Source organism: Adiantum capillus-veneris, chromosome 7 (assembly GCF_014529385.1).
Source record: "Adiantum capillus-veneris isolate H3 chromosome 7, ASM1452938v2, whole genome shotgun sequence".
NCBI lineage: Eukaryota > Viridiplantae > Streptophyta > Polypodiopsida > Polypodiales > Pteridaceae > Adiantum > Adiantum capillus-veneris.
The window spans coordinates 61,784,140-61,810,540 of NC_140937.1; the positions used below are offsets into that span (position 1 = coordinate 61,784,140).

General features: G+C 47.5%; 1 protein-coding gene across 1 annotated transcript in view; it reads right to left on the reverse strand.

Annotated features, from left to right (window-relative positions):
• The window catches only part of LOC147453952 (GABA transporter 1-like), a 195,583-nt gene that overhangs the window by 113,581 nt on the left and 55,601 nt on the right, over positions 1 to 26,401 (reverse strand). Inside the window, exon 2 of the mRNA XM_086515996.1 lies at positions 12,251 to 12,481. Coding sequence (XP_086372122.1) covers positions 12,251 to 12,481 — 231 coding nt within the window. The remainder of the gene's footprint in view (positions 1 to 12,250; positions 12,482 to 26,401) is intronic.

Below are 26,401 nucleotides of genomic sequence, written 5' to 3' on the forward strand. Positions count from 1 at the left end.
TAGGCTGAGATTCTTCATCAAATCTACCACTTGCCTCATGTCTTGCCTTAGCCCATCATCTTGCACTGATGTAGTGACCACTGTTGGCATAACCTGAGTAGTAACAGGAACCACTGGTTCGTGATGAACCCCTGGCATGCGACCTTGTAACGAGTCCATAGGCTGAAATTCAGACCTCATGGGCAAAGACTCCACCCCTAACTGGCTCATTTTCCTCAGCTTCCACTCTTTGTTCCTTGCTACCTCTAGTGCATCCTCATATGTCCTATGCTTCTTTAGCTCCACTCTCCAACGTATATTCTCCCAAAGACCAACCAAGAACCTGTCCTTCTTCATCATGTCAGACGGGGGTACCTGTGGTGCTAAAGCCTTGCACATCCGCTCCCATGCCAATGAAAACTTTCGTATATACGCATCTACTGGCTCACCTTCCTTTTGCACTAAAGCCTGTACTTCTTGCCACACTTTGTCAGGGTCTTCTATCTTCACAAACTCCACTTCCAATCCATGCCTTAGATTGTCCCAACTCAATCTTATAGGTGGATCAGCCATACGCAACTCCTCTTCAAATGCTTTGGACCAAGCTCGTGCATCACTCTTCAAACAAATTTGGAGAAGACGTAACATTTGCGTAGGGTCATGAATCTGGTTGCTAATGCAGGCAACCTCCATCTTTTCCAAAAATTCTTCCACATCTTCATCACTTCTTCCATGAAACTCCGGATAAGAGAAAGCCATGGCTACCCAAATTATGATGCTTTGAGAACCCCTTTGAACACACGTGCAAGAACCCAAAACTTTTCACTACCCAATCCCCAAAAACTTCAATGGAGCTCAGCTTTAGATAAGGACAAACACATGCACATCAAATGAGTTTTCATAGTTAATCATCGGAATGACAACAGGCAAAGGACATTCCAGGATCTCTCTCAATCTTCTTGGCCCAAACATAAAGACTATGCGCTGCTGGAAAAATATCTTCCTGGACACATGAACATTAATCTGAATTCTTTGAGTTAAATGAAAAGGAGTGAACTGAGGGCCATTTTGATCATCCATCAAAGCCAACCATGAAGCTCCCAAGAAGGCACACCTGACTCAACCTCTGATTTTGCCAAAATTTCAGCAACATAACAGCATAAATGGCTCAAAATACCAAAAAACCAGCCATCATAACTTGGGAAAATTTCGATAGAGTTTCCCCAGAAGTAGAGCAGTAGGAACCCAAAATATAGACTGTCTATATATGCATAAACTGTCAACAATAGAACCCGAGCATCAAGTAGGACTCACTAGTACATAGCCTATGGCGAGGACACAAAAAGGGTGCTCCAGCTACCTCTATCACCGAAAGGATCTCCACATTTGAGAATCCCCCAGCTCAATAAAACCTCACGCTATCGACCCTCACATGAAGGCTAATGCAAATCCCGTATAGTCAAGTCTCGGAAATGACTATCTTCCAGACCAAGTCTCAGAAATGGCTGGGACTGCCAAATAAAACCAAGTATGGCTCCACAAATGTGTACAATGGCAGTTTCCACAAGTAACGTACAATTCAACAGAAAATGCGCTCAAACAAGGGCCAAATGATGCATACCCACAACAACTGCAAGTGACTCCACTGCTAGTATATCACTATACTCCAATTACCTGTACCTTTGTGAATCACTTATACCTGTCCTTGTACCTGTACCTGTCCCTGTAACCTGTAACATGTAGTCTACAGCTTGCAACCTGTAATTCCGAATCTCGAAGCTTGAAGCTCGAAGCAGAAGGTACTCGAAGAAGATCCTCCATGGGGACGCCAAAAGAAATGTGAGCGGGATGAAAACACACAGACCGCCTCTATAACGACCCGACACACACTCTTGGGAAGATACACACACACTAGGGGGCACCACTCGGCTTACACAACACACCTGGCCGAGACAGGAAACACACCTATGGAGTGAGAGGAGAGAGATTATCCACTTGCCCACTCCACACAGAGACACACACACACACACACACACACCCAAAAAAACTCAGCTCAAGAGGAGAATTTCTGATGTTTAGATACAATTGAGCTTGGGCCAACACCAATGGGGCAAATAGCTCACACAATATAGGTAAAATAAGCCAGATACAATCACAAACTAGAGCAGAAACTTCGCTCATAGGAGAAACTTACACAGAAAAACAGCAGGAAAAGAGTGAGGAATTTGGCAAAATGGACAGCGCCATCGCGTCCGGAACGGCCCAAAACCCCAGTCTACAATGTCAAAGTGCTCAAATCCGACCTCGGATGAGCAGTTTACTGCCAAAACAGGCTCCAAAAACACCAAAAACACACCTGCGGCTGTTCCTCCTCTCTTCTCCACGTTTTTTCTGGTCTTCTCTCAGTTTTTTCAGTTCCCACACTTAGCTTTATTACTTGGGCACCCTTGGCCTTTTAGATGACCTCAAACGGACCCCGAACAGGCCAAAAACTGACCTCGCAGTGCATAGTTGTCACCTTTTTGCATCATTCACACACCTGGCACTCAGCTTTTTTCCAATAATGCATCTCGCCACCACGTGAAGTGGCCCCAAAAAGTGGTCCTAATGATGACCTTTCTGCATAACTCTCACCAGAAAACACCCACGTTGTGTCCGTCCTCATCCGCGTGCAAATATTGACCTCGTTCGCCCTCCTGACGCCACTAGATGCCATCTGACGCACCTGCTGACATCACGTCGTCGGCCCGCGGATAGCTTCCTCGAGAAGTTTTACGCGCTACCAACTCCTCCTTATTGTAGAAAAAACACACTAGTATTGATAATAGTGAAAATCGCTGCACTATGTACATGATGTCCTACCTGTACACATGTGGGCCCCACGTAACCACCTGGCTATGGAAATTGGGTAATCCTTTATTCGATCCACCATGCATGTGTATGTACATATGCGCAATCCCTTGCTCAAAAAAAACTCCTGACAACGTGTATCTATGTTCCACGTGGACATGCTTCTCGACTCCCAGAGCCAGTTTTCCCCTTCTTCCAAGATAGGAGTGTCTAGAATCTCAGGAGGATTAGTACCGACAGTTTTGTGAGCCTGTTCGCAGGACCTACATGTCCGGACAAGTCCATTAGATTAGGTTTTCTAGTTTGGAACCATCTTGCATAAATAGTTTGTATACACGTTTTGACAGATGTTATTACACTACAGGGGGGCATATGGTGCGACGAGCATATAGTTTTAGGTTACAGGAATCCAACGAGCCATTCCTCGCGTCGATTGGATTCCCAGGTGGGCGGATGTGCGATAGTTTTACCCGAAACTGAACCCCCAGACTCAATTTTAATAAATCAATTTATTGATTGATTTGTTGGGTAAGTTGGTGGACAGTTGCCCTACCTAAGGCCTAATAAGCTTTTAACCTGCAAACCTCACCTATAAAAGGGCCCAAGGAGCTAGCGCTAGAAATCAATTGAGAAAGCGCTAAGTGAAGGAGCAGAAGCAGCTAGCGTTTCTACAATCAACCCTCAGCCCCCAGAGTTTTCTACAATCAGCCCTCAGGCCAGCGTTTTCAGATTTCAGCCATAGCGCCTGGCAGCAGATCAGCTTAGCGTTAGCAGTTTTCAGCCAGCAGCAGATCAGTTTAGCGTTTTCAGTTTTCAGCCCTCCTCCCCGAAACGGAAAGGCTTGGAAAGCTGCTTTGGCGTGTTTCTGTTGCGTTCCGGTACTTCGGCAGACCATCGAGCCTCCCTCGGCCATTCCCTTGCCGGCATCGAGTGCTCCATTGCTATCCATCATCGGCCTCGTCGAGATCTGCGTTTTCAGCCCTTCATTCCTCTCACATCGGGAGTGCCAATCAGCCCCTTGGTGGCCATCCACAATCCCACATCGAGAGGGATCCAAAGGTGCATCAAATCAAGCCGGGAGGTGCCTCATCTTGAGGAGTTACCGAGATGATTGTCATCATTCGAGTCAGTTGAGTCTGCACTAGGAATATTGCATTTTGTATACATTCCATTTACGCAATCTAAAGCAAATACCACATCGGCAACGGTGTGGGGGGCCTTGAGAGGGTTGGTTGGGACCCATCGGGTGTCGCTCTCCTCTTGTCTCTCTTTCTCTCTCCCTCCACAGATCTCTATTGCATTCTCTCATCCCCTATCTCTAGGGAAAAGTAAAAGGAACCATCATTCAACAAAAAGCAATCACTAACACAAGGAAAGAAAGTGAAGGATGAAGATGGGAGACAACTTGCAGACAGGAGACCCGATCAGAGCACAGAGGACGCAGCTCACGGGGAGTGGCAGCTTTGTTCAGGGAGGAGTTGCAGCCATTGCCCGTAGGGATGTGCAGGCTAGGTACATGTGGGTGAGATGGAGGGCAGAGACAAGCACATACCTCTACATTGTTATTTGCTACTTTCCTTCGAGTACGTCAGTATATGCACCACCCAAAGGACAGTCTCCCTTTTCTATTTTGGATGATGACGTATGGGAGTTCTCTAGGGATGGTAACATTATCATCCTGGGGGACTTCAATGCTACAATAGCCCATCACCAGACAGTATTTTATGATACTTCAGAGGAGATGTTGAGGGAGTTGGATGCTATAGAGATGGGCCTATCTAGATTATCACAAGATGTGGAGCATATTGAGTATGGACGGCACTTGATAGACATGGGGACTGCACATGGATTGGCCATTTTGAATGGCCTACAGAGATTTCCCATTGCGGGAGGTTTTACATGCTTTCCACACACACATGGAGCCAGCACAGTGGATTTTTCATGGCACAACCGAGCTTTATCTCTAGTATCCAAGATCTTCGAGTTGGACCCAGACCTATTGGTATGGCAGTAGATCATGCCATTGTGTCGATGACCATCTCTTTCCAGTTTAGTGTAGCACACATACCACGGATAGTAACCTCTACTCGCTACACCTTTACACTGGAGATGGACTCTGTCTACATAGATGGGATCTACAGATGCTGTGCACCGAGGAGCCAAGGCGACCTCTGGAGGAGCTTACTACTATATTGACACAGACATTGCATGATGCAGCAGCAGAGGCATACCCACACACCCAGCCTGAGTAGAGACGACGTTCTGGGAGCATGCCCTAGAGCAGCTGGTATGATGAGGAGTGTCGTGAGACGAAAGCTAGGCTTCAGACGGAGGTGCTATTGGGGGACATCACTCACAAACAGTCACGGATTGCCTTCTGACGCCTAGTGCGGCGGAAGAAGAGGGCATTTTTGGCTCGACTAGAGCAGGATCTATATCAGCTATTCTTGAGTCAGGACTCGGGTGAGGCATGGCAACACTTTCATGAGCACTCCCCTCCTGTCATTACCTCTACAGAGGCCTGGGGCCAATGTGCATCTCTGTACACAGTTCCTGGACAGCCCCCTCTTCCCGACCCCCCGTAGCCATGCCCACACACATGTGCTTGTTTCACTGAAGAAGGCCATTGACCCGACTGGCCTATTTTTAAAGAGGAGTTCCCACTAGCTTAGAAACTTGACGTGGTAGCTGTACTGAATCCCCACAATTTGCGTTGACATGATGACATGGCACACAGTATAGAATTCCGCGTTTTACGTTGCAAGTGCTGACGTGGCAGCTATATGGATTTCCGCAATTGGCGTTGGCTGCTTTTGGACCATAAGCTTTTGAGCTTGACTGCTTTTCATGTAAACTGTTTTTAGAGGCCAAGGGCCTTTAAATATGGTCCATGGGCTCACTCTGGCTGGTGCCCATCCGCATGACAGCTACTGCCAATGTCGAGGGTGCTAAATGAGGACAAAGATGATGGGCTGAAATCTAGGAATGCTAATGCACCTGAGGGCTGAAATCTACACGTGGTGCCCGTCCGTGTGACAGTTGGATGTCATGTGCACATTTAGTCCTATGTGCATGTGGACAAGCTAACTCCTACTTCTAGGGTTTAGGACAGCGTAGGAAGTGTTTTGGCACCTTTGTGAGCCTGTACGTAAGACGTGCACGTCCCGCACTTTACGTACTTGTATACCCTCTGATTGCACATGAGCATGGCTGGTGTCAGCTAGGTGTTAGCATGTGAAGCACCTCTTAGCAATAAGTTAATAACTTATTAATAAGTGTCATTTAAGGCCAAGTCGTGGGGTTGATTTGGCATTGCCCGACCCAAAGTTGCAGATCATATATAAGCAGCCCTTGGCTCGACTGAATCATCAGATCAGTGCTCTCATCGGCAATCAGCGCCCTCATAGCAGCAGGACCCTCTACCGTTTCCTCAACCATCAGCAGTCCCTAGCGTTTTTGGAAGCAGATCAGCCCAAGCTCCGAACATCAGCAGATTAGCAGATCAGCCTGGCGTTTTTCATCAGCTTCAGCACCAGCACTAGTGTTTTCCACTCACAGCCCTAGAGCACCCTAGCGCTAGCAGATTCCTGTTATCAGCATCAGATTTCAGCACTCTGGTGCATTAGCGTATTCAGCCCATCATCATTGTCCTCATTCAGCACCCTCGACATTGGCAGTAGCCTCTATCTCACTAGCTGTCACTAATCAAGGATGTACCGTTGCCTACTTGTTTATCTCTGTCTCTGTGACTGCTCATCATATGTTGCTGCTGAACACCAGCATTCACTCTCCTATAGACCCTGATGACTGTATAAGATTGTGGCCAGCTAGTGGATAAGGCCTATTGAAATATAAGAATGGCATGCAGAGTGTGGTTAGCAAGCAAGAAGCAGCCGAAGTGAAAGAGACTAGCAAGGGCTGCAACAACGCAGGGCATAAGCAGAGGCTATGCCAATGGACAAATGGGTGCAGTTCAAAGCTGCAGGTTGAGCAGACGAAGACTATGGCTGCGGGCTGATAAGGTGTGAAGCTGTAGGCTGAAGACCGAGGCTGAAGACCGCACAAAACTCTGGGCTGCAGGCAATGGAGCTGAGGGAGGGGCATGGTTACTAATAAATGTCGTAGGGATGTGCGTGTGTGTGCACGTGCACTGGCAAATTATTGCGCTCTAGGAGATTGGCCTCTTCACGATGCGTTCGCTATGGTGCAGGCATTGAGAATATTCCACATCTACTGTGGTCTTGTTCTCGTACGCGACAGTTTGTGGATAGCATCTCTTCAGCTCTGCTCGCATTTCCCTGGCTTACAATTTGGTAAATTTTTCTTGATCTTTGGAGTGCTTCCGCCTTTGCTTCGGTCGTATGCATACTTTTTCGGCTCGGTTAGATTCTGGGTACTATGGCCAGTGTGGAGAGCATGGAATTCCCTCATGTTTCAGCAGATTCAGGTGGAATATGTTTCTTTCTTCAAGATATCTCTTAGACAGTCTCTTCAAGTTGCCTATGGCTTGGACAAGCTCCCTATCAGCCATTACCAGCTCTACTTTGATTGTTTCTGAGTTACTGTTTGTAATATTTTCTATGGGTTTTCCTCGCTTTGAGGTTTCCCATTTGTAATTCAATCTGACATTACAAAAAAAAAGTAAGTGTGTGTGTGTGTGTGTGTGTGTGTGTGTGTGTGTGTGTGTACCATATCAGAATGCATAGTTCTTTGAATTGCATCTCCTATAATGTACGTGGGTTATGCAATCACGACAAGTGGCAGTTAACTTGGCACTATGTACATACATGTCAAGCGGATATTGTGGTTCTTCAGGAGCATAACCAGCATCAATTTGCAGGACAAACCTCTTACCTTGCAGGCTACTGGATAGCTTATGCAGGCTCAGCCGGCTATTTTGGCGTGCTTATACTTGTTCGACACGAACTCTTCCCAACCTTGGCTTTCAACGACCCGGCTGGGAGATGGATGGTCATCCAATGTATTGTTAATGGAGAAGTTTTTAAATTTGGAGGCTTATATGCATACACAGCTTTTGCAGATAGGGCACGGTTGTGGAGTACTATCTCCTCTTATTGTTGGCGTTCTAATGCATTTCCCTGTGGGGACTTTAATAATGCACCTAACCTTGCAGATAATACTACTGGGCATTCTCACATGCTTCATACAGAACGGCAATCGTGGGATCAATTTATGATGACATGTAATGGGCTTGATTTGTGGCCCCTATCGCATGCGACTAATCAAGGATTCACTTTTCAACATAATGCTCAATCTATGTATCACGCTCGGCTAGATCGCTGGTATCTTTTTCACATGCAACAGTATGATGACTTTGTATGCAAGCTGAGGATTGATTATGCTATGTGTCTTTCGGATCATTTTCCTGTATGCTTGAAGCTTCTTTTGGCTCTTTTGATGCCAATGATCGCCTGCCCAAGAAGGAGGCTTTGCATGTCAATAATGCTTATCTCAAGCATGAGCCTTTTCAGATATCATCCCGCCTTTGATTTCCCACATGTATGTTGATATGGACATAGCCTGGTTCCGCTTTGTTATGCGTGTTCAATGTGTTATCCAAGATTATGGCAGGGATTATTTGTCACAATTAAGGGAACGGGTTAATCAAGCGAAGGATGCTTGTAGTAGACTAATGCACTTGGCGAATGAGTTGTTTTCTGCTCATGCTATGTTACGGCACAATGATGAGAGAAAATCCGAAATTGGCCAAATGGAAGGCTCGAGCTCGACAACAAGCTTTTGCAGATAAAGGGTGTTCTTCTAAACAATTTTTCCGGCATTTGTATCACTCAAGGCAGTCTCAAGCTATACGAAGAGTTAAATTACCGTCAAGGGAATGGACCTCCACTTTACAAGAGCTAGCACTAGCCCTACATTCTCATTATGGCAAGATTTTTGAGGCCCCTTCTTCTCCCACGAGAGCAGCTTGTCAAGCGCGTCGCATGTTTCTATCACATGTTACTCCCATCCTTTCGATGCGGCAAGCTCAAGACTTGGAGGCTGTTTTCACTGAGCCGGAATTGCATGTCAGCTTGCTTGATTTGGGTCGATGGAGAGCTCCTAGTTGGGATGGCCTCTTTGTGGAATTTTTCTTGTCCTTCTGGGATTATTTGAAGTGCCTCTGTTGTTCATGATGAATACAGCTTGGGAACAGCAGGAACTACCCTCCTCTTGGAAAGAAGGTTTGCTCAAGCTGATACCTAAGCATGCATTGTGTGAAGAATTCTCTCATTGGGGGCCTATTACACTTATGCCTGTGGTATATAAATTAATGACAAAAATGCTAGCTAACCGACTCAAGTGCTTTTTGCATGAAGGCTTGCATCAATCTCAATACAGCTTCATTCCACGACGTCAAATTACTGATAACCTCGCGAATGTCATCATTGGTATGGAATATGCAAAATACACTCGACCGGATGTATTGGTCATGCAGGTTGACATTGAAAAGGCCTTTGATACTGTTCTTTGGGATTATATTGCGGGCACCATGCAACACTTGGCATTTGGGGCCTAGGATATCCCGTGTCGTGCTGTTCTTGTATGCACAAAGCACTTCTGCGGGCTTGCTGGATGGATCTCTTACAGAATCTTGGCCTTTGGGACGATCGGTGAGACAGGGCTGCCCTTTGAGTGCTCTGCTCTATGCGATTGCTACTCACCCCTTGTTTATGTATTTGGATTCTTTGACTTCCAGTGCAGGCTACATGGCCTGTCTTTACCTTCGGGATGGCAATTTGCTGGTCAAGCCTATGTGGATGATTCTTTGTTTATGCCTCGTAATCCCTATGATGATGTACAACAAATTATGCATACTCTTCACTTGTTTGGATTGGCAGCGGGTCTCAAAGTTAACTTTTGTAAATCCAAGCTATTGCCTCTGAAGGAGTGTGACTGGCATAAGATATTATGGCCTGGGGAGATTGTTACTCCACATGTTCTGGTTCGCCATTTGGGTTATCCGTTGGGTTGGAATGTATCGGCTATGCAAAAATTGGATTGGGTGCTCCAACATCTACATTCCAAGTTAAATCATTGGAAACTGTCCACGTGGCCACTTCATGTACGTCTCAGGATTGTTGTCCAATGCATCCTTGTGGCTTATGTGCAGTTTTACTTGCCTTTGTTATCCTGGCCTCGGTTGCGCTTGCAGTCCCTCATGTCCAATATTTTAGAGCATTTTTGGCGGACCTCGTCTACCAAGAAGAGTCTTCAGCTTCTCTCTATGGACAAGCTGTGTTCTCCCAAGCGGCTTGGAGGGTTAAATATTTTGGACTTGCGACGTCATCTTTTGGCCCGGAAAGCTATGCTGTTGCCAGTTTTGGTGGAGCAACAGCAACCCTAGGCTCTCATGGTCACACATTTGTGTACGCACATTGTCACCCTAGCTTTTGGTCATTGGCAACCGACTTATTGGGATGTTGTTTTTCGGAAGCTTGAAGGACACATTCCTGGATGTCCCTTTACTTCTTCTCTCATTGTTGATTGGAAAGTTGTCACTTCGCATTTGGCTTGGAATGGTCGACCATCCGCTGTGGGTAATCCTCTTCGTTTGAAGAGTATACATTGGAGCAGGGCCTTCGCTTTGACTTTGGTTCAACGGTCTCCTCGCCAAGCATATTTTCTTGCCCAGAAAGGAATCTGTCAGGTGCATCAGGTGCTTGATGGCTTGGGTTATGTTCTTTCGTTTGCTGATGCAATGTCCCGCTTTCGATTGGGTCCTCACTATTCTTCTCTTTGGCGGGAAATTCAAAGGATGCTTGCTGATTACTCACCCATTCCTCCTTTGGATGTGGACTTTCGCTTCTCTGATTGGAATCTGGCTACTACTAGATTGGACTGCATCTCAGCTGGCAGTGTATATGCCATCCTTCAGTCTGATATATGGATTGTGCATCATGGTAATCGGTTGTGGTTGCTCTCCGAGTCATCCTTGTGGTGGCAACACACAATGTCTCGTATTTGGCAGAGTCATCTACCTTTGAAGGAACGGGTTTTCTTGTGGCGCTGCTTGTTGGGAGCTCTACCTGTTGGCAGTGTGTTACATACTCGGCATATTGCACCTTCCCACTTCCCCAAAGCCTTGAAGCTGAGGAGACCGTGCCACACTTGCTATGGCGTTGTCGCCACTCCAGAGCCTTCATTCGGCAAGTGTCGACTGCTCTTCGGCTGCGTTTTCCTTCCGGCTCTTTTCACAGACGCTTTTGGCTTTTTGGAGTGCTTCGGTCATCGCATTCTTAGTTTGCGGTGTTCTTCACCTGGGTCAGATTTTGGACTCTGTGGGCCATCTGGCACCATAGGAACTCCTTAATGTTCCAAGGCACCTATGTTGACCACTTCCCCTATTTCAAATCATCTCTTGGTGAAGCACTACATTTTGCTCATGACGTTGGAGACATCACTCTTGATGCCTACAGGATTTACTTTGACTGTTTCTTGCTTTCGGAGCCTTTCTTTTCGTGGGTTTTCCTCGCTTTGAGGTTTCCCACTTGTAAAGTAATCAAAGCAGATTACATGTGCGTGCGTGTGTGTGTGTGTGTGTGTGTGTGTGTGTGTGTGTGTGTGTGTGTGCGCACATGTATATAGAAGCTTTTACACATACATATATCTACATACACGTATAAATAAACACATATACGTGTGTGCATGTACATACATAAGCATTTCTGCAAGCACATTCACCCCCTTTGATTGTTCATTGAACTTTGTCCTGCATCTTACCTCCCCTCCCTTCTACTATGAATACCAGTTTTGCTAATTATACTCTTTTTGCAATAGCCACTTATTCTCCAATACTTTTCTTCGTCATAACTATGTATTTATATGTATATACACAGAGAGCAGGAGGATGTAACTTTCTGTCACTCTCTTTGTAGATTTCCTACTGCAAGAGTTGCTTTGAGAGCCTTCACACAATTGACTTGGATGTACCATAAATAAGCCCGTGCTCCACTAAGGTAACAAAGAGTTTAATTCCTGACAAAATTCTAATTATCTATGATTACATGAATACTACTAAGTTAGCTTCTCCAATTTTGATTTAGAAATTTAAATTTGTACTTGACTTTGAGCAACCCTCTTATAAATCATCCTAAGTTCTTCAATGCCATATCATTTCAAACCCCTATTATATGACATATCATTAAAAACCTCTTTTAAAATAAAGTGCAATTAGGTATTGTCAAAATAAATGGATAAATGGTCATCAACTTACGGCTCATGAAAATTCCCAAACTTTAACAAACTCCTTTACTCGTAAGAAACACCATTTTTACTTCTATCTACTAAAGAACCGTATGATCTATGTAGTATGGTCAGCCTAACCACTCAAAAAATTTCCTTCCCATGCAGATAAGAAGTCTGATGCTTACATACTAGAAGATCAAATAAAGTTCTGTACCAATAGTATGCAAAGCAACATCCCAAAATCGAAGGCAGTGTTTTCCATCAAGCTCCAGCTTTTCAACAGTTAATGATAGCATATAGCACGTATAAAATGAAATGACAGCTGCAACAACGAGAGCAATAAGGCCAGGCGTCCATCCCAACGCTGCCATCGCATATGGCAATGCTAGCAAAGGAGTTCCTGCTGTTGCAGAAGTGAGATGATACCCAGCATGAAGCCATGTGCCTAAAATATCAGAAAAGACAAAAGATTACTATGAGCTCCAATGCATTATACATGCATTCCAGCTTGCCTCATGTAAGCTGCTGGAAGAAACTTACCAAGAAAGATAACTTGACAAAGACACAGTGAACCGCAATATAAGTAGACCTATAAAAATAATAATATGTTCTGAGACAAATGCACCAAAATATGTGGCATAGCATTCCCTTTTTTTTTTTTTTTTTGGGGGGGGGGGGGGGGGGGGGGGGGGGGGGGGGGGGGGGGGGGATGGTGGTCAACAGAGTTCTCTGCCATGTATTCTCACACTAGTAAAACCGCATGAGACAAACTGTTATTAACCTTTAAACATTGATTGTACTTCATACTGATCCAGCTTAATGCTCAGGAATATCATCACAGACTGGGGCTAGGACTGAGCTTAATTATCTAAAATAGAGACTTGTTTAAAGGAGAGGAAACACTGGGTTGTTTTTTACCATAATCACCAGATCACAGTTTGAGTAGAATCTTGGGTAGCCACAGACATGAAAGATTGCAAAGATGAGACAATGATGCCTTTTGGAGGACCAGTCCCGACATAGGATTCAGCTCCTAGCCCAAATAAGTAGGGCCACAGTGTGAAAACTGGTTGATGCTGTATACAAAAGTGGAGTCTGCAAATTGTCAAAAATGTCCATCTCGTCTGAGCACCTATTCAATAGGTTGAGTCAACTTCAACAACTTTACCCTGTGCGTCTGTCTTTTGTCTTTTAAATCCAATTGGGAGGTTCTTAAGCTGACCCCCACCCCAAAATACAAAAAAAGTAATTCATTCATCCATTCATGCATCCTCTCTTTCTCTTATCAATTAGCTATAGCCTTTCATTTGGTTCAGCTTTTCCTTTTTCTGGGATGGCACCAGAATAAGCCACATATGTACATTGATTTGTCTCATAGGCCAAGTTCGGCCTTTCAAAGACGTTCCTTTCTTTCTCTCTCTCATACAAAAACGTTGCGCTTGTACCCGTAAGTTTCATCAAGAAGTTAATTTGGTTTTGGCTCAAGAAAATGCAAGGAAATGGCGTTTTTCTTCAAGTCCTTCCCTTTTTTTGGAGCAAAACTCGAAAGAGAATCCATCCCTAGAGCCTCATTATGACCCTCCTCTCCTTCCTCCTCATTTCTAAAGACTTAGATGAGCTTTTCTTTTCTTGGATTTCCCCATAGGCTCTGAATCGTTAAGACACAAGAGAGGCACTTAAAGTCACGGGGGACGGGCATCACGTGCCAACGAAAAAGAACATACTGAACAACTTTATGCACTTCAAATAACAACTAAACTGAAAGAGATGCACAACACGAGACGGGGAGTGGCGGAGTTCTACCCCAAGAGAGCATTGGCCCCAAACCTTGGCGCCCCTTTCGGTATTTCTTTATAATGCTTGAACTCAGTACAACACCATGGCTCTGCTCTGCATCCCCCACGGGTAGACTGCCAGAGTTGTTGGAATTACGATTGCAGGAAAACACACACAGCTTAGAGAAGACGAAGGAAGCTCAAGGCACACAACCGAGAGTGTATTACTTAGTGTACAATGGAAAAGATAGATAGCCCTAGAATGACGGGAGTAGTTCCAAAGCTTTGCGGAAAGCTTCGAACTCTTCACGAGACAATGCCTTTGTGAAAAGATGTGCAAGGTTGTCCTGTGTTGGCACATAAGCCAAGCTGATTTATCCTGCTGAAAGCCTCTCCCTGACATAGTGGTAATGCACCTCAATGTGCTTTGTGCGAGCATGAAAAACTGGGTTCCTCGCAACTACCAATGCACTGTGACTGTCAGTGTAGATAGTGTTGGTAGTGTCCTGTACAACACCCAAATCAGCCATAAGGCGTCTGAGCCATACACACTCAACCATAGCTGTGAAGACTGCCCTGTACTCAACCTCACAACTGAAAGTGGCCACGGTAGGTTGCTTCTTGCTCAACCATGATATGCATGAGCTGCCAAGCATGAAACAAAAACCACTTGTGGGCACTCGTGTGTTCAAAACAATCAACCCAATCTGAATCCGAAAAAGCATGTAAGTATGGCGGCAATGATCCCCTCTTTCGATAAAACAAGCGAAGATGTAAAGTGCCACTCAAGTAGCGGAAAATCCTCTTGGCAGCCTACCAATGCTTAGACCTTGGTCTATGCATAAATCTGCTAACCTGTGAGACTGCAAACTGGATATCCGGCCTCATATTGCATACATAAATGACGCATCCAACATCAGTTTCGTAAAGAGTGACATCTGCAGTATCACCAGCATCATAAAGACTCAATTTCAAACCTGTTTCCATGGGAATGGCAATAGGTTTGCAATCCTCAAGTCCAAACTTACACAGCAATGTCTCTATGTAACTTTTCTGACACAAGGCAATACCACCATCACACCGCTCAAACTGTATACCCAAGTAATGATGCAACAGCCCTAAATCTTTCATCTTGAAAGTAGCATTCAAATTATCCTTAAATTCAGCAATATGTCTCGCATTTGGTCCAGTGATCAGCAAATCATCTACATAAAGAAACACAATGAGAAGTACATCACCCTCACGCTTTACATACAATGTGCTTTCTGTTGGACTGTTACGAAAGCCTCGTTTGACCAAATGAGTGTCAACTTTCTCATACCAAGCACGAGGAGATTGCTTCAACCCATACAAAGCCTTCTTACATCTGCACACTTTGTTCTCTTGTCCTTTTATGACAAAACTGTAAGGCTGCGTTACATAAACTTCCTCAAATATGTCACCATTCAAGAAAGCAGTAACAATGTTTGATTGATGTACATCCCAACCAAAATGAGCTCTGCCAATGCACATAGAAAACGCATAGTAAGCATACGACAAGTGGGAGAAAAGTCTCTTCATAATCTATACCTTTTTGTTGTGCATAACACTTTGCAACAAGTCGAGCCTTATAGCGATCAATCTCACCATCCAGCTTGCGTTTCTTGTAAAACCACTTCGTATCAATGGCCTTTTTGCTAGGAGGCAAATCACATAAAGTCCATGTGTCATTTTCTATAAGTGCATCATATTCTGATTGCATGGCAACCAGCCAATTTTCTGAATTTTGTGCTTCATCAAAAGACAGAGATTCCTCAACATCATGTAAGCTAGACACAGCCAAAGCATAACAATCTGATGCATAAGATGCATGGCGAGAGCCTGAACGAGTCCGACTAGACAAAGGTGCATCCAATTTACTGTCACGCAATGTATGCACCAGCCATTTTGGCATACCTCTAGCCTGCTCATTTTCAACCCTTTCCTCATCAAGTACATCATGTACATTTGCACCAGTAATAAGCTGATCTGTAACATTTTCAAAAAACCCCATAGGCTGTACATTTGCCCCATTGGAATTTACATTCGAACTTCCACCACTGAAAAGAGGCAACAAAGTGTCATAAATGTCCTGTGAGCTGACATTACTGTCTCTATTCCACAAACACAACATCTCGTAAGAGCAAGATATGCTTTGTTAGCAGATGATACAACCTGTAACCTTTGCTTTCAGCACTATAACCAACAAAAATACATTTGACAGCCTTATCATCCAATTTTCTGCGATGTGTTTGTGGCACCAAAGCATATGCCAAACAACCAAAAACACGCATATACTCAAGAGAAGGCTTTCTATTATGCCATGCTTCATATGGAGTAATAGACTGCAAAGCTTTCATAGGACATCTGTTAAGTACATAAGTGGCACGCATGATGGCCTCAAGCCAAAACAAATGCAGCAAAGCTTGACTTTTAACCATACATCATGTCATTTCCATAAATGGCCTGTTTTTCCTCTCAGCAACACCATTTTGTTGAGGCGTATAAGGCACTGTACATTGGTGTTTTATCCCACGACCAGCCAGAAATGCATTAAATTCATGAGACATTTACTGCCCCCGTTGATTGGAACGGAGGGTGCCCATAGTACATTTCAAGACACTTTCAACCATAGCCAGAAATTGTTTGAAGCACATAAAAACTTCGGACTTCGCTTTAAGCGAATACACCCATGCATGCCTGGAGTAATCGTCAATAAAAGTCACGAAGTAAAGGTGATTGCCCAAGGATGGAGTTTGCATGGGCCCACAAACATCACTATGCACAAGCTGCAACCTACATGTGGCCCTAACTGAACCATTCTTTAGAAACTTCGAACGCTGCATCTTACCCAAATAACAGCCTTCACAAACATGTGGACAAGAGCTTCAAGAGGCGGCAAAGAAGCAATCATATCAGATTTCTGCAAACGCAACAAACTAGCAAAATTCAGATGACCAAAACGTGCATGCCAAAGTTTTGCATTTGAAATAGCCTTTGAATCCACAATTGCATTTACAATATTCTACCCACACTTGTTATACAAAGTGAGCTTATACAACCCACGGCATAAAACGCTAGATGCAACAACTTCACCACCGAAACTGAGATCATGTATAGTACATCTGTCATCCACAAATTTGACTACAAGACCAAGTCTAGCAAGTGCAGATACAGACAAAAGATTCTTCTTGATCCCAGGTACATAAAGTGCATCAACAAGTGTGAAAGAACTGCCATTTGCAGCAGTAAACATAATCTTTCCAACTCCCTGAACCGGATAAGAGGCATTGTTGACACAAGTAACTAAATTCCCATGAGGGGCAGACTCAAGAGAGGTGAACAAACCCGTTGCTGCTGCCGCGCCCCCCCTCTCGCCATCCCCCCCCCTTGCCCCCAGCGCGCCCCCGCCCCACCCGCTACGCAACCCCGCCTGTCACCCTGCCCGCTGCCCGCCCGTCCTTCGCCGCTGCCCTACCCGCTTGCCGCCTAGCCATTCGCCTCAGCCCGCCAGCCCCGCCTCCCAATCCCTCCAATCTTGCCAGCCCCGCCTCGCATCCTCGGTTCTCTGCTTGACTGAGATCGCCATCTTCCTCGAAATACTCAAGCGCAAAAGGCTTCTTCTCGTCAACGACTCTTCACCTTTTCTTCACAGCAACAGACACATATGGAGGCTCAAGCTTCGCCACAGAGGGACTCCTCCGAAGTCCCCTCGCCCGACCCCGCTAAGGCCACCATTCGACTTGCTCTTTCACCAACAGAGCAAGCGAGCCTAGCCTTCGAGGTAGAGCGCTTGCAAGCGACTTCTGTCATTTGCAAGATTCTCGACACCAGACCTAGCAGAGGAGAGCTACGTGACCTTCTGCAGGCCCGCCTTCTCGCAGAGGTGGACAAGATCTTGGACGTTCAGATCCTCGGACGAGGCTACTATCAGATCGAGTTTGAGACTTCCGAGATGGCGTCCAAGGTCATCGCCATGAGCCCCTTGACCATCCGAGCAGTTCAAGCCCACTTTCGACAGTGAAGACATGGTTTTGACCCTGCTTCAGATGTTTTGGTAGAGGAGGCAGACATTCCCATCTCCGTCTACTTTCCTGGTTTGCGGAGGGAGTACCTACTACTTTTGTCCAGGATAGACTTAGCGATTGGGACTGTCCTGGAGACACCTCGCACGGCAGCCCCAGTAGCTGCCAAGGCGGCCGGCATTCTCTCAGTTCGCTTTCTGGTTAGAGACACTCACACTCTCCCGAAGGTCATCCTACTTCCTCGGGTGAGTGGGGGTTGGTTTAGACAGAGCGTGGAGTATTCAGGCCTCCGGAACCAATGCTTTATTTCTTGACAGATGGGCCATCTTGCGAAGGCCTGTCCACGAAGGAGGCCCCGACCTACACCACAGACTCAGCCCAGCCTGCAAGGGGCTGGCCAACAGTCACAGACAGAGACACAAAGCACACAAGCAGAGCCACCCTCCGAGCCTGGGGCTCCAGCGGAGGAGGGATGGCAGCAGGTTCGTGGTCGACGACGACAGGGGCCACAGTGACAGCCTGGCACTCAGAGTGGTCCTCAGGCGCCTGCCCAGCAGCAGTGGGTTCCCACGGGGAACCGATTCGGTTTTCTTGAGCAGGAAGAGGTCCCTGCTTCAGCCCCCACCTCAGCTTCACCCTCGACAGCCCCTCCTCCCCCCAACTTCCCCCCCTTCTCATCAGCCTCCCCCCCGCCTCCTGCTCCCACCGCCTCTCCTCCTCGCCCCTCTACCTCTGCCGGTCCCCCCCGCCCCTCTTCTCCCCCACCTCCGGCAGCAGGTTCGTGGTCGACGACGACAGGGGCCACAGTGACAGCCTGGCACTCAGAGTGGTCCTCAGGCGCCTGCCCAGCAGCAGTGGGTTCCCACGGGGAACCGATTCGGTTTTCTTGAGCAGGAAGAGGTCCCTGCTTCAACCCCCACCTCAGCTTCACCCTCGACAGCCCCTCCTCCCCCAACTTCCCCCCCTTCTCATCAGCCTCCCCCCCGCCTCCTGCTCCCACCGCCTCTCCTCCTCGCCCCTCTACCTCTGCCGGTCCCCCCCGCCCCTCTTCTCCCCCACCTCCCCCTGTTCCTACACCCCCCCCTCCCGCTCCAGTTCCACAATCGACCCAGGGGACAGGACCATCTCTGGCTGCTAGGAATTCTCTTGGCAGCGCCTTTGCCACGAGTCGCTTGCCAAGAGAGGGACAGCCTTTCTTCCAACCCCCTCTACAGGTACAGACGTCTCGTTTTGCAGCAGTCCCTCGTGGTCTGACGAGCTTCGACATTCGGCGCCGATGGGACTTCTTTGCCTACTACTTTTCACGCTTTCTTGGCGACTCCTCATCAGACCTTGAGACAGCCTGCTTCAGGGTTCATGTTCTGTTCCTTGCAACTAGGGGGATAGAGGCCTTGGACTCGGCAGTTGGCTTCTCTTTTCCCCTTTGCGGCAGGGACCAAACTCTGTGGACTCTCGACTCAGTGTTGGAGTGGCTGCATACACAGGCCCTAGAGTTCTCTCACCAATGGGAGATCTAGGAGTTACATACAAGCTTCAGACTCTGTGGCCATTGGCCAAGTTTGCAGTGACCTCTCTAAATGCAGCAGGATGTAGACACATGTGGTTCACTTCTTTGCTGATACGCAGTGCTCGCCATGCTATGTACACATTCATAAGGACTCCTGGAGAGAGGAGGTTGCTTTACATACGGATCAGTCTACTTGGGCTTGGGCCAGGCACTCTTTGCAGTCACGCCTATCTAGAGGACATTCGGATGCGGATTACTCCCCATCCAAGCCAGCCTCGAAGATAGCACATTTGGCTGCTGCGGCAGCATTTGTTCTCTCTCGCTCCCCATGAGTATCGTCTCATGGAACGTGCAGGGACTAGGTGGGCCCAGTTTCAGCGTCAGAGGGTCCGACTGCGTCAAGAGCTTCAATGTTGCCTTGTGGGAGGAGAGATTGATCTCCTTATGCTACGGGAGCATCATCTGTGTGAGAGCCGCATTAGACGTTGTGGTTAGCTCTTGCGTGGACAATATGATACTTTTTGGTCAGCTGCTTTTGGACCTGGACGCATCCAAGATTATTGTGCCAGGCAGGGCTCAGTGGATCACTATGCAGGTTCAGGGCTGCCTTGTGGGCTTCCTGAACATATATGCGCCCAATGTGGCGAGTGCACGAGCAGAGTTTTGGTCACAGATTGTTGAGTCTCTACCGCAGGCAGAGCAGTGGTGCATAGGGGCTGACTTCAACATGTTGGAGGACCCTTCTGACAGGATTGGTGGTAGCCATGCTACTGTACATGGAGATGAGCTGGCAGCTTGGGAGAGGTTTTGTATGACTGAGGGTTTCGAATGTGTGGCAGCACTCTAGCTTTGTGAGGCCCCCAGACAGCTTGGCCTTCTCTCGTTCGGGAGTCGGAGGAGTGAATCTATCGCGCATAGATCGCTTCTACACAAGTGACCATTTCTGTGACTTGGGTGAAACAGTTGGCATTCTGGCAGGGACTTCCTTCTCGCACCATGCACCAGTGATCCTCACAGTGGCAGATAGACAGATGTAGCAGGGCTACAGTGTCACTTCACAGGACATACAGTTGGACAGTGGGTTACACTTGGACTGGTTCACATTGGACGGACCCTCTGGACGGACGTCTGGTCTGGGAGTGACACGTGGCAGGGTACCTACCGACAACCGACGGTGGCCTAGTGGACCTCGTGGCCAGGTCACCACATGGCTGACATTTATGAGCCATTGGTGGCTCTTTACGGTGGTACATATGAGTAGTAGCGGTCGGTTATCTTATCATTTTTCTTCACCTTTGGTCCAGCATCGTCGAGAGGGCAGTGAGTCTATGCACAGAGCACATCTTCACCATCCCTGCACATCTGAGCCTCGACACCCCATTGTACCTGTGAGTCCTGGGCTGGAGCTGAGTGTGTTGCCACGCTAGAGTCTGTACATGGTTCTTTGAGCTAGTCGAGTCCACATGTTCTGGTCCACTGTTGTGTCTCTGTTGTTATCCCTTGTTTCTGTGTTTCATTCTGTTTGAGAGAGTTTCCATTGGTTTGAGTGACATTGTCACACACATTGCACTGAGGGGCACCCACACTGTAGAGAGCACGACACATTATCCGCGTTACAACAGAGGAGGGGGAGCACGATGTTTCGCGCCCCTGAGAGGGTCTTGCTGGACTCTGCACTCAGAGAGCCAGTAGAGGCTCTATGGAGAGAGAGCTTGGACATGCAGGATTATCAAACGGACAGAGTGGCCTTAGGACTAGCTCAGCTTAGTCGCTTCTTTCTCCAGGAGTCTTTGGCTCGCCTGGCTGCAACGAGAGAGGAGCAGCAGCGTCTCAGACGGGGCATTGCTTCCTTGAAGAGGATGCAGGAGCAGCACCCAGAGAGTCCTTGGTTGGAGGAGCAGTTACAGCAGGCTCGCTAGGAGCTTGTTAGCACAGAGGAGCGGCACCATAAGTTTGCTTTCCATCGACAGGCATCTCAGTGGTGCTTTCTTCGAGGCAGTGGGACCTCGGCATACGTATGCCAAGGTTAGTCAGTTGAGGAGGCCCTGACGGGTCAGTTGCTTCTGAGCCAGACGACATGCGTGCAGTTGCTACTGACTTTTACCGTGAGTTACTGTCTGCAAAGCCTCAATCAGAGCGTTAGGATGCATCCAGGAAGCAAGTGTGGGCACAGATGCCTTGCCTTGTGACTGAGGAGATGCGTCACAGGCTTGAGTTGCCACTTCAGCTTGAGAAGTTGCACACGGCTCTTAGTGCACTCCCGGATGGTAGCTGTCCAGGTGAGGATGGCTTGACTCCCAGTTTTTTCTTGGAGTGCTGGGACTTGCTTGGCCCATCTCTGTAGTGCTTTTCAGTACATCTTCCACACAGGAGAGATGCCTGACAGCATGAGTGAGGGTCTCATCTACCTCATTCCCAAGGAGGGTGGCTCCTCGGATGAGATTCGACACTGGCGCCCCATCACCATCCTCAACTCAGCCTACAAAATTCTTACCAAGGCTCTGAGTTTGAGGATCCAGCCACTTCTAGAGAGCCTTATACATGGGACTCAGACGGGTTTTGTCAAGGAGCACATTATCCTTGACAACATCTTTACTTTTTGGGAGGCTTCTGCCCTAGCGCGGCTCCGTGGTGAGGATCTGGTGATTCTTCTTCTCAATTTTGAGAAGGCCTACGACAGAGTTAACTGGGACTTTCTGGAGGGCACTCTACGCAGGATGGGCTTCTCAAATGCTTGGATCAGAGGGGTGTCAGCTTTGTACAGACGGGCACACAGTCAGGTACTTTTGTCAGGAGGTAGACGTGATTGTTTCATGCTCACACGTTCGGTCAGACAGGGCTACCCTCTTGCCCCATTCCTCTTTCTGTTCTATGCTGAGGCGATGAGCAGGTTTTTGGTGTCGCAGCAGGTTGGTCTACGGGGCTTAGCACTCCCTATTCGAGGAGATGAGCTACAAGACGCTGAGTTTACTGACGACTGAGCCTTGTACTTGGATGTCTCTTGAGACCTTCTGTTGTGCATCCAGCGCACTGATCAACTGGAGAAAGACAGTGGCTTTCTCGATTGGTAGTGCTCCTGTACCCGATTGGATGCCAGTGGGTTTCAGGTGGATTCCCCCAGGGACTGCAGTTCAGTACTTGGGCTGTTAGGTTGGTTTGGACTTGTCCCTCGAGCAGCAGATTGCTCCCCTCCTCCTGTCTATCAGGAGGAAGTTGTTACATTGGAGCTCCGCACGACTTTCTTTCGCTGGCAAAGTTGTAGTGGCCAACTACGTGGTACATCACTCCTTGCTGGATCTTCTCGAGTTCTTGTATCAGCCAGGTAGAGAGGCTGATCAAGAACTTCCTTTGGTCAGGGTGTGACACTCAGACAGCCCGGGCCAAAGTGGCTTGGCAAGTCATCACTCTTCCTTGTTCATAGGGAGGGCTTGGAATCATAGACCCAGCACAGCACAGCAAAGCCCTTCTTGGGAAGTTCAACATCCAAGGACTTCTTCCAGGTGAGGAGCCCTCGAAGGAGTTCTTACTACAGAGGCTTCGTGCTAGGGTGCCTCAGGCAAGAGGCCCCTGGCAACCTTCGACCAGATGGATCTTCACAGAGATGCGCAGAGTTGGTTTGAGCAGGAGACTGGAGGACCGCTTCGCTGTGGGTTTGCTTCGATCTTGGGAGCACTTGTGGCGAGGCCTCGAGCAACGGCAGCCTACTTGCATGGAGGAGCGCCTGCGACAGCCCCTTGTTTGGAACCCCATGGTTAGCACTCAGAGAGGCCACTTGGTTGGTAGTCGGCCTCATGTTTCTTGGGGTCCCATGGCAGCGGGTCCAGCACGCTCTTTAGGTACAAGGCTTTCAACTATAGGGCATGAGAGGGGTGCACAGCATGTGCCAGGACATCTCAGAGGTAGTACCAGCTTAGTGGCTCACACCTCTCAAGTCAGCAGCGCCCAGATGGACGGGAGCCTTCACGCAACTGGAGGTTCTCATCTCAGTTCGGGCTAGCTTAAAAATTGTTCCCTCCCTGTTTTTCAAGTTACAGGGTGAGGGAGGCTTATAGCAGCGAGTTGCAGTAGAGGCCCCGCAGGTGGCAAAGTGTTGTTTTCAGAGGATCCGAGTGGTGGGCATCTGTGGGAGGATTTGTGTCATCGATCCTGACCCAGCTGCTCTTGAGACTGGACATTGGAGACTGTGGGCTTGGGAGTGCTGTCCACTGGCACGAGTACAGTGGGATCCTAGAGAGTGGCTTTGGAGGGACCCTTTCTCTTCTGCAGGCCACCCAAGTGTCCCTTTCTTTCAGTACACTGTTCGACTGGGACGTCACATACTGGCAGCAGAGAGAGAGGCTCGCCCTGTTATAGCACCTCATTGGCAGGAGGAGGATCTCACAGCTGAGTTCTTGGCAGGTTTTTGGGAGAGATTGTGGGACTCCAGACAGCCGAGGCGTCACTTTGTTTCAGTGGCTGGTCGCACACAGAGCTACAGCAGTTGGGAGCTAGCTTGTGCATAGTGGTCTCTCGGCCGCATGCGCAGCTTGTGACCATCTTGTGGAGAGTCAACGTCCCTGTCTTTGGGATTGTCCCTTGGCACAGCAAGTGTGGCTTCGTGTTCTTCGGCTGATGCCTGCTCTCTCCACGGCTCGGCAGTACACTTGGGGGGCAGTTGCTTGGTCCACTCTCACAGGCTCAACACTTCAGTTTAAGCTATCTTCCACCAGCAGGATGATAGTGATGCAGAGGAAGGGGGGGGGGGGGGGGGGGGGGGGGGGGGCGACCTACACTCCAACCTGCCACAGAGCTTACTCCACAAGAGTGGTGCAGTGAGAGAGAGGAGTGTTGGGAGCTCATCAGTGGCCTGACACTCTGGTTCATCTGGCAGGCCCGTTGCTTCCGCATCTTTGAGGCTCGCCCTATACCACCAGCAGAGACTTTGCGATCTTTGGTTAGAGCTGATCCACTCTCTCAGAGGACAGCTCGAGAGACTTCAAGGCAGCTCCGACCACATGAGGGAGCGTAGAGAGGCCTTCCTTCGACTTTGGCGTCCTGGGGCTTTTTTCACCATCTAGGGTGTACTACGATGGCACTACCGTCGACCTGTGTGGCTTTTCCCTCCTCCCATTTCTTGATTTAGCCTCATTGTACATATACCTAGATGAATCCAGGATAAGCCCAGATTCACCCTTAAAGGAAAGTGCAAGGTATAGACCCATGGTAGTCACCCACAAGACAATATAACCATCAACTCCATCATGCATAGTATTGACTAAATACCACGACATCCCCACTAACGTCGTCAGTGCCCAATAGTGGGTGTAGAACAAGGTACTAACATATGCTCCCAAACACAACACACACCACACGCACACACACATGAGCATACATCAACACAAAGTTCAGCGTACTGAGTTTCTGTCATATGTTGTAATTTCATTGGGAGAGTCTCCCCATCATGGTTGTTGTAGCCCTCTCTCGAAAAGGTGGTTGTAGCCCTATGGGCAACTTCATTAACTAATAGAAGGATCTTTTTCTCGGAAAAAAAAAAGAGTGGTGAACAAATCACGATGTGAGGTAATGTGCTTTGTAGGACCACTGTCAAAATACCACATGTGAATCTGCAGCAACTGCCATGCATGCATCATGGACGGCAGGATTATAGGTACACTCTGCACTAAAAGCCCATTCTGCATCAACACCAGGATCACAGACACTTTTCACAGAAGACTCAACAATAGCTGCATTTGTAGTGGAACTAGCATTTGCAGTGGAACCACCCTCTTTCTTTTGCCTCTTTGGCCTTCAACTTAGGACACTGCTTGATCAAGTGATCATTAGCTTTACAATAATGGCAACGCATCTTCTTTTTGCGCTTATCACCAGAATTTCCAAACAAATTGCTGCCACCAGAAGCATTAGAAACAGGTGATTTTCCACTCGCAGAAGAACCATGAGAAGTGGTTGCATTACTGTTACCACCTTTTCTTTGAGCAGCAATAAAGGCCTGTTCAACTGCACGCGGTCTAGTCCTGTTTTTTTCTGGAAAGCGACTCTTGCAACAGCAATGTGCATAATGCATCAAACTTGACAACTTCAGGATTTCCTTGGGTCATAAGCCTCCAAGTACTAGCAAAAGTCTAGTAAGAATCTGGCAAGGCATCAAGAACAGTCTGCACAAGGGAACAGTCTGAATGACTTCACCTGCAGAAATAAGTTGCTCATTGATATCACCCAATTCACCCTTTTCCACTGCACCTTGGACATGCTATCAAAGCCACAGCATGCTCTCAAATCGGATTGATGATTTGTGCGAGTTGGTGGTGCTGATTTTTCGCGACGAAAAGAGACGGTTTGCTGTTTTTTCTGCGTTTTTCACTCTATTGGGGCTGATTTCGGCTGTAATGGGCAGATTTTCAGATTTTACCTTCTACCTCGACCTAGCCTTATCACATGCCTAGATTCTCCAACACCATGGAGAAGAGTGATGATTCTGAAACCTATTCAGCCTATGTGATGAAGTGAACCATGAGGATGGGATCGGCAGCGGTGAGAACACCGTCAATGAAGAATGGGGAGATTGGTCCAGTTCTACTCTGATGTAGGTGATCATTTTTCCTGCGACACTCCTTTCGACGATCTTCTGCTGACCCAGACTTGTACATTTACCGTGAGGGGGGATTGGTGACACTCATTATCCTCTACGTCGACGATCTTGTGATTATAGGTAGCCATGTTGGACACATCCGCAATATTATAGCAACCTTGGCAGAGGAGTTTGAGATGACAGACCTTGGCTTGCTTCATCATTTTCTTGGATTGGAGGTTTGGCAAACAAAGGGAGGCATCTTCCTCCCTCAGAGCGGTATATCTAGGAATTGTTGGAAGCTTTTGCATGACCGAATGCAAATTTATCTATACCCCAATCAGAAATTGTCACAGTTTGATCTCCCTATTGTAGCAGACGCTACACAATATTGGAAACTGGTAGGTTCTCTTTCTCAACACCCAATTTGCTGTCAATTTCCCAATGGATCTTCTCGGTTCCTTTATGCAGA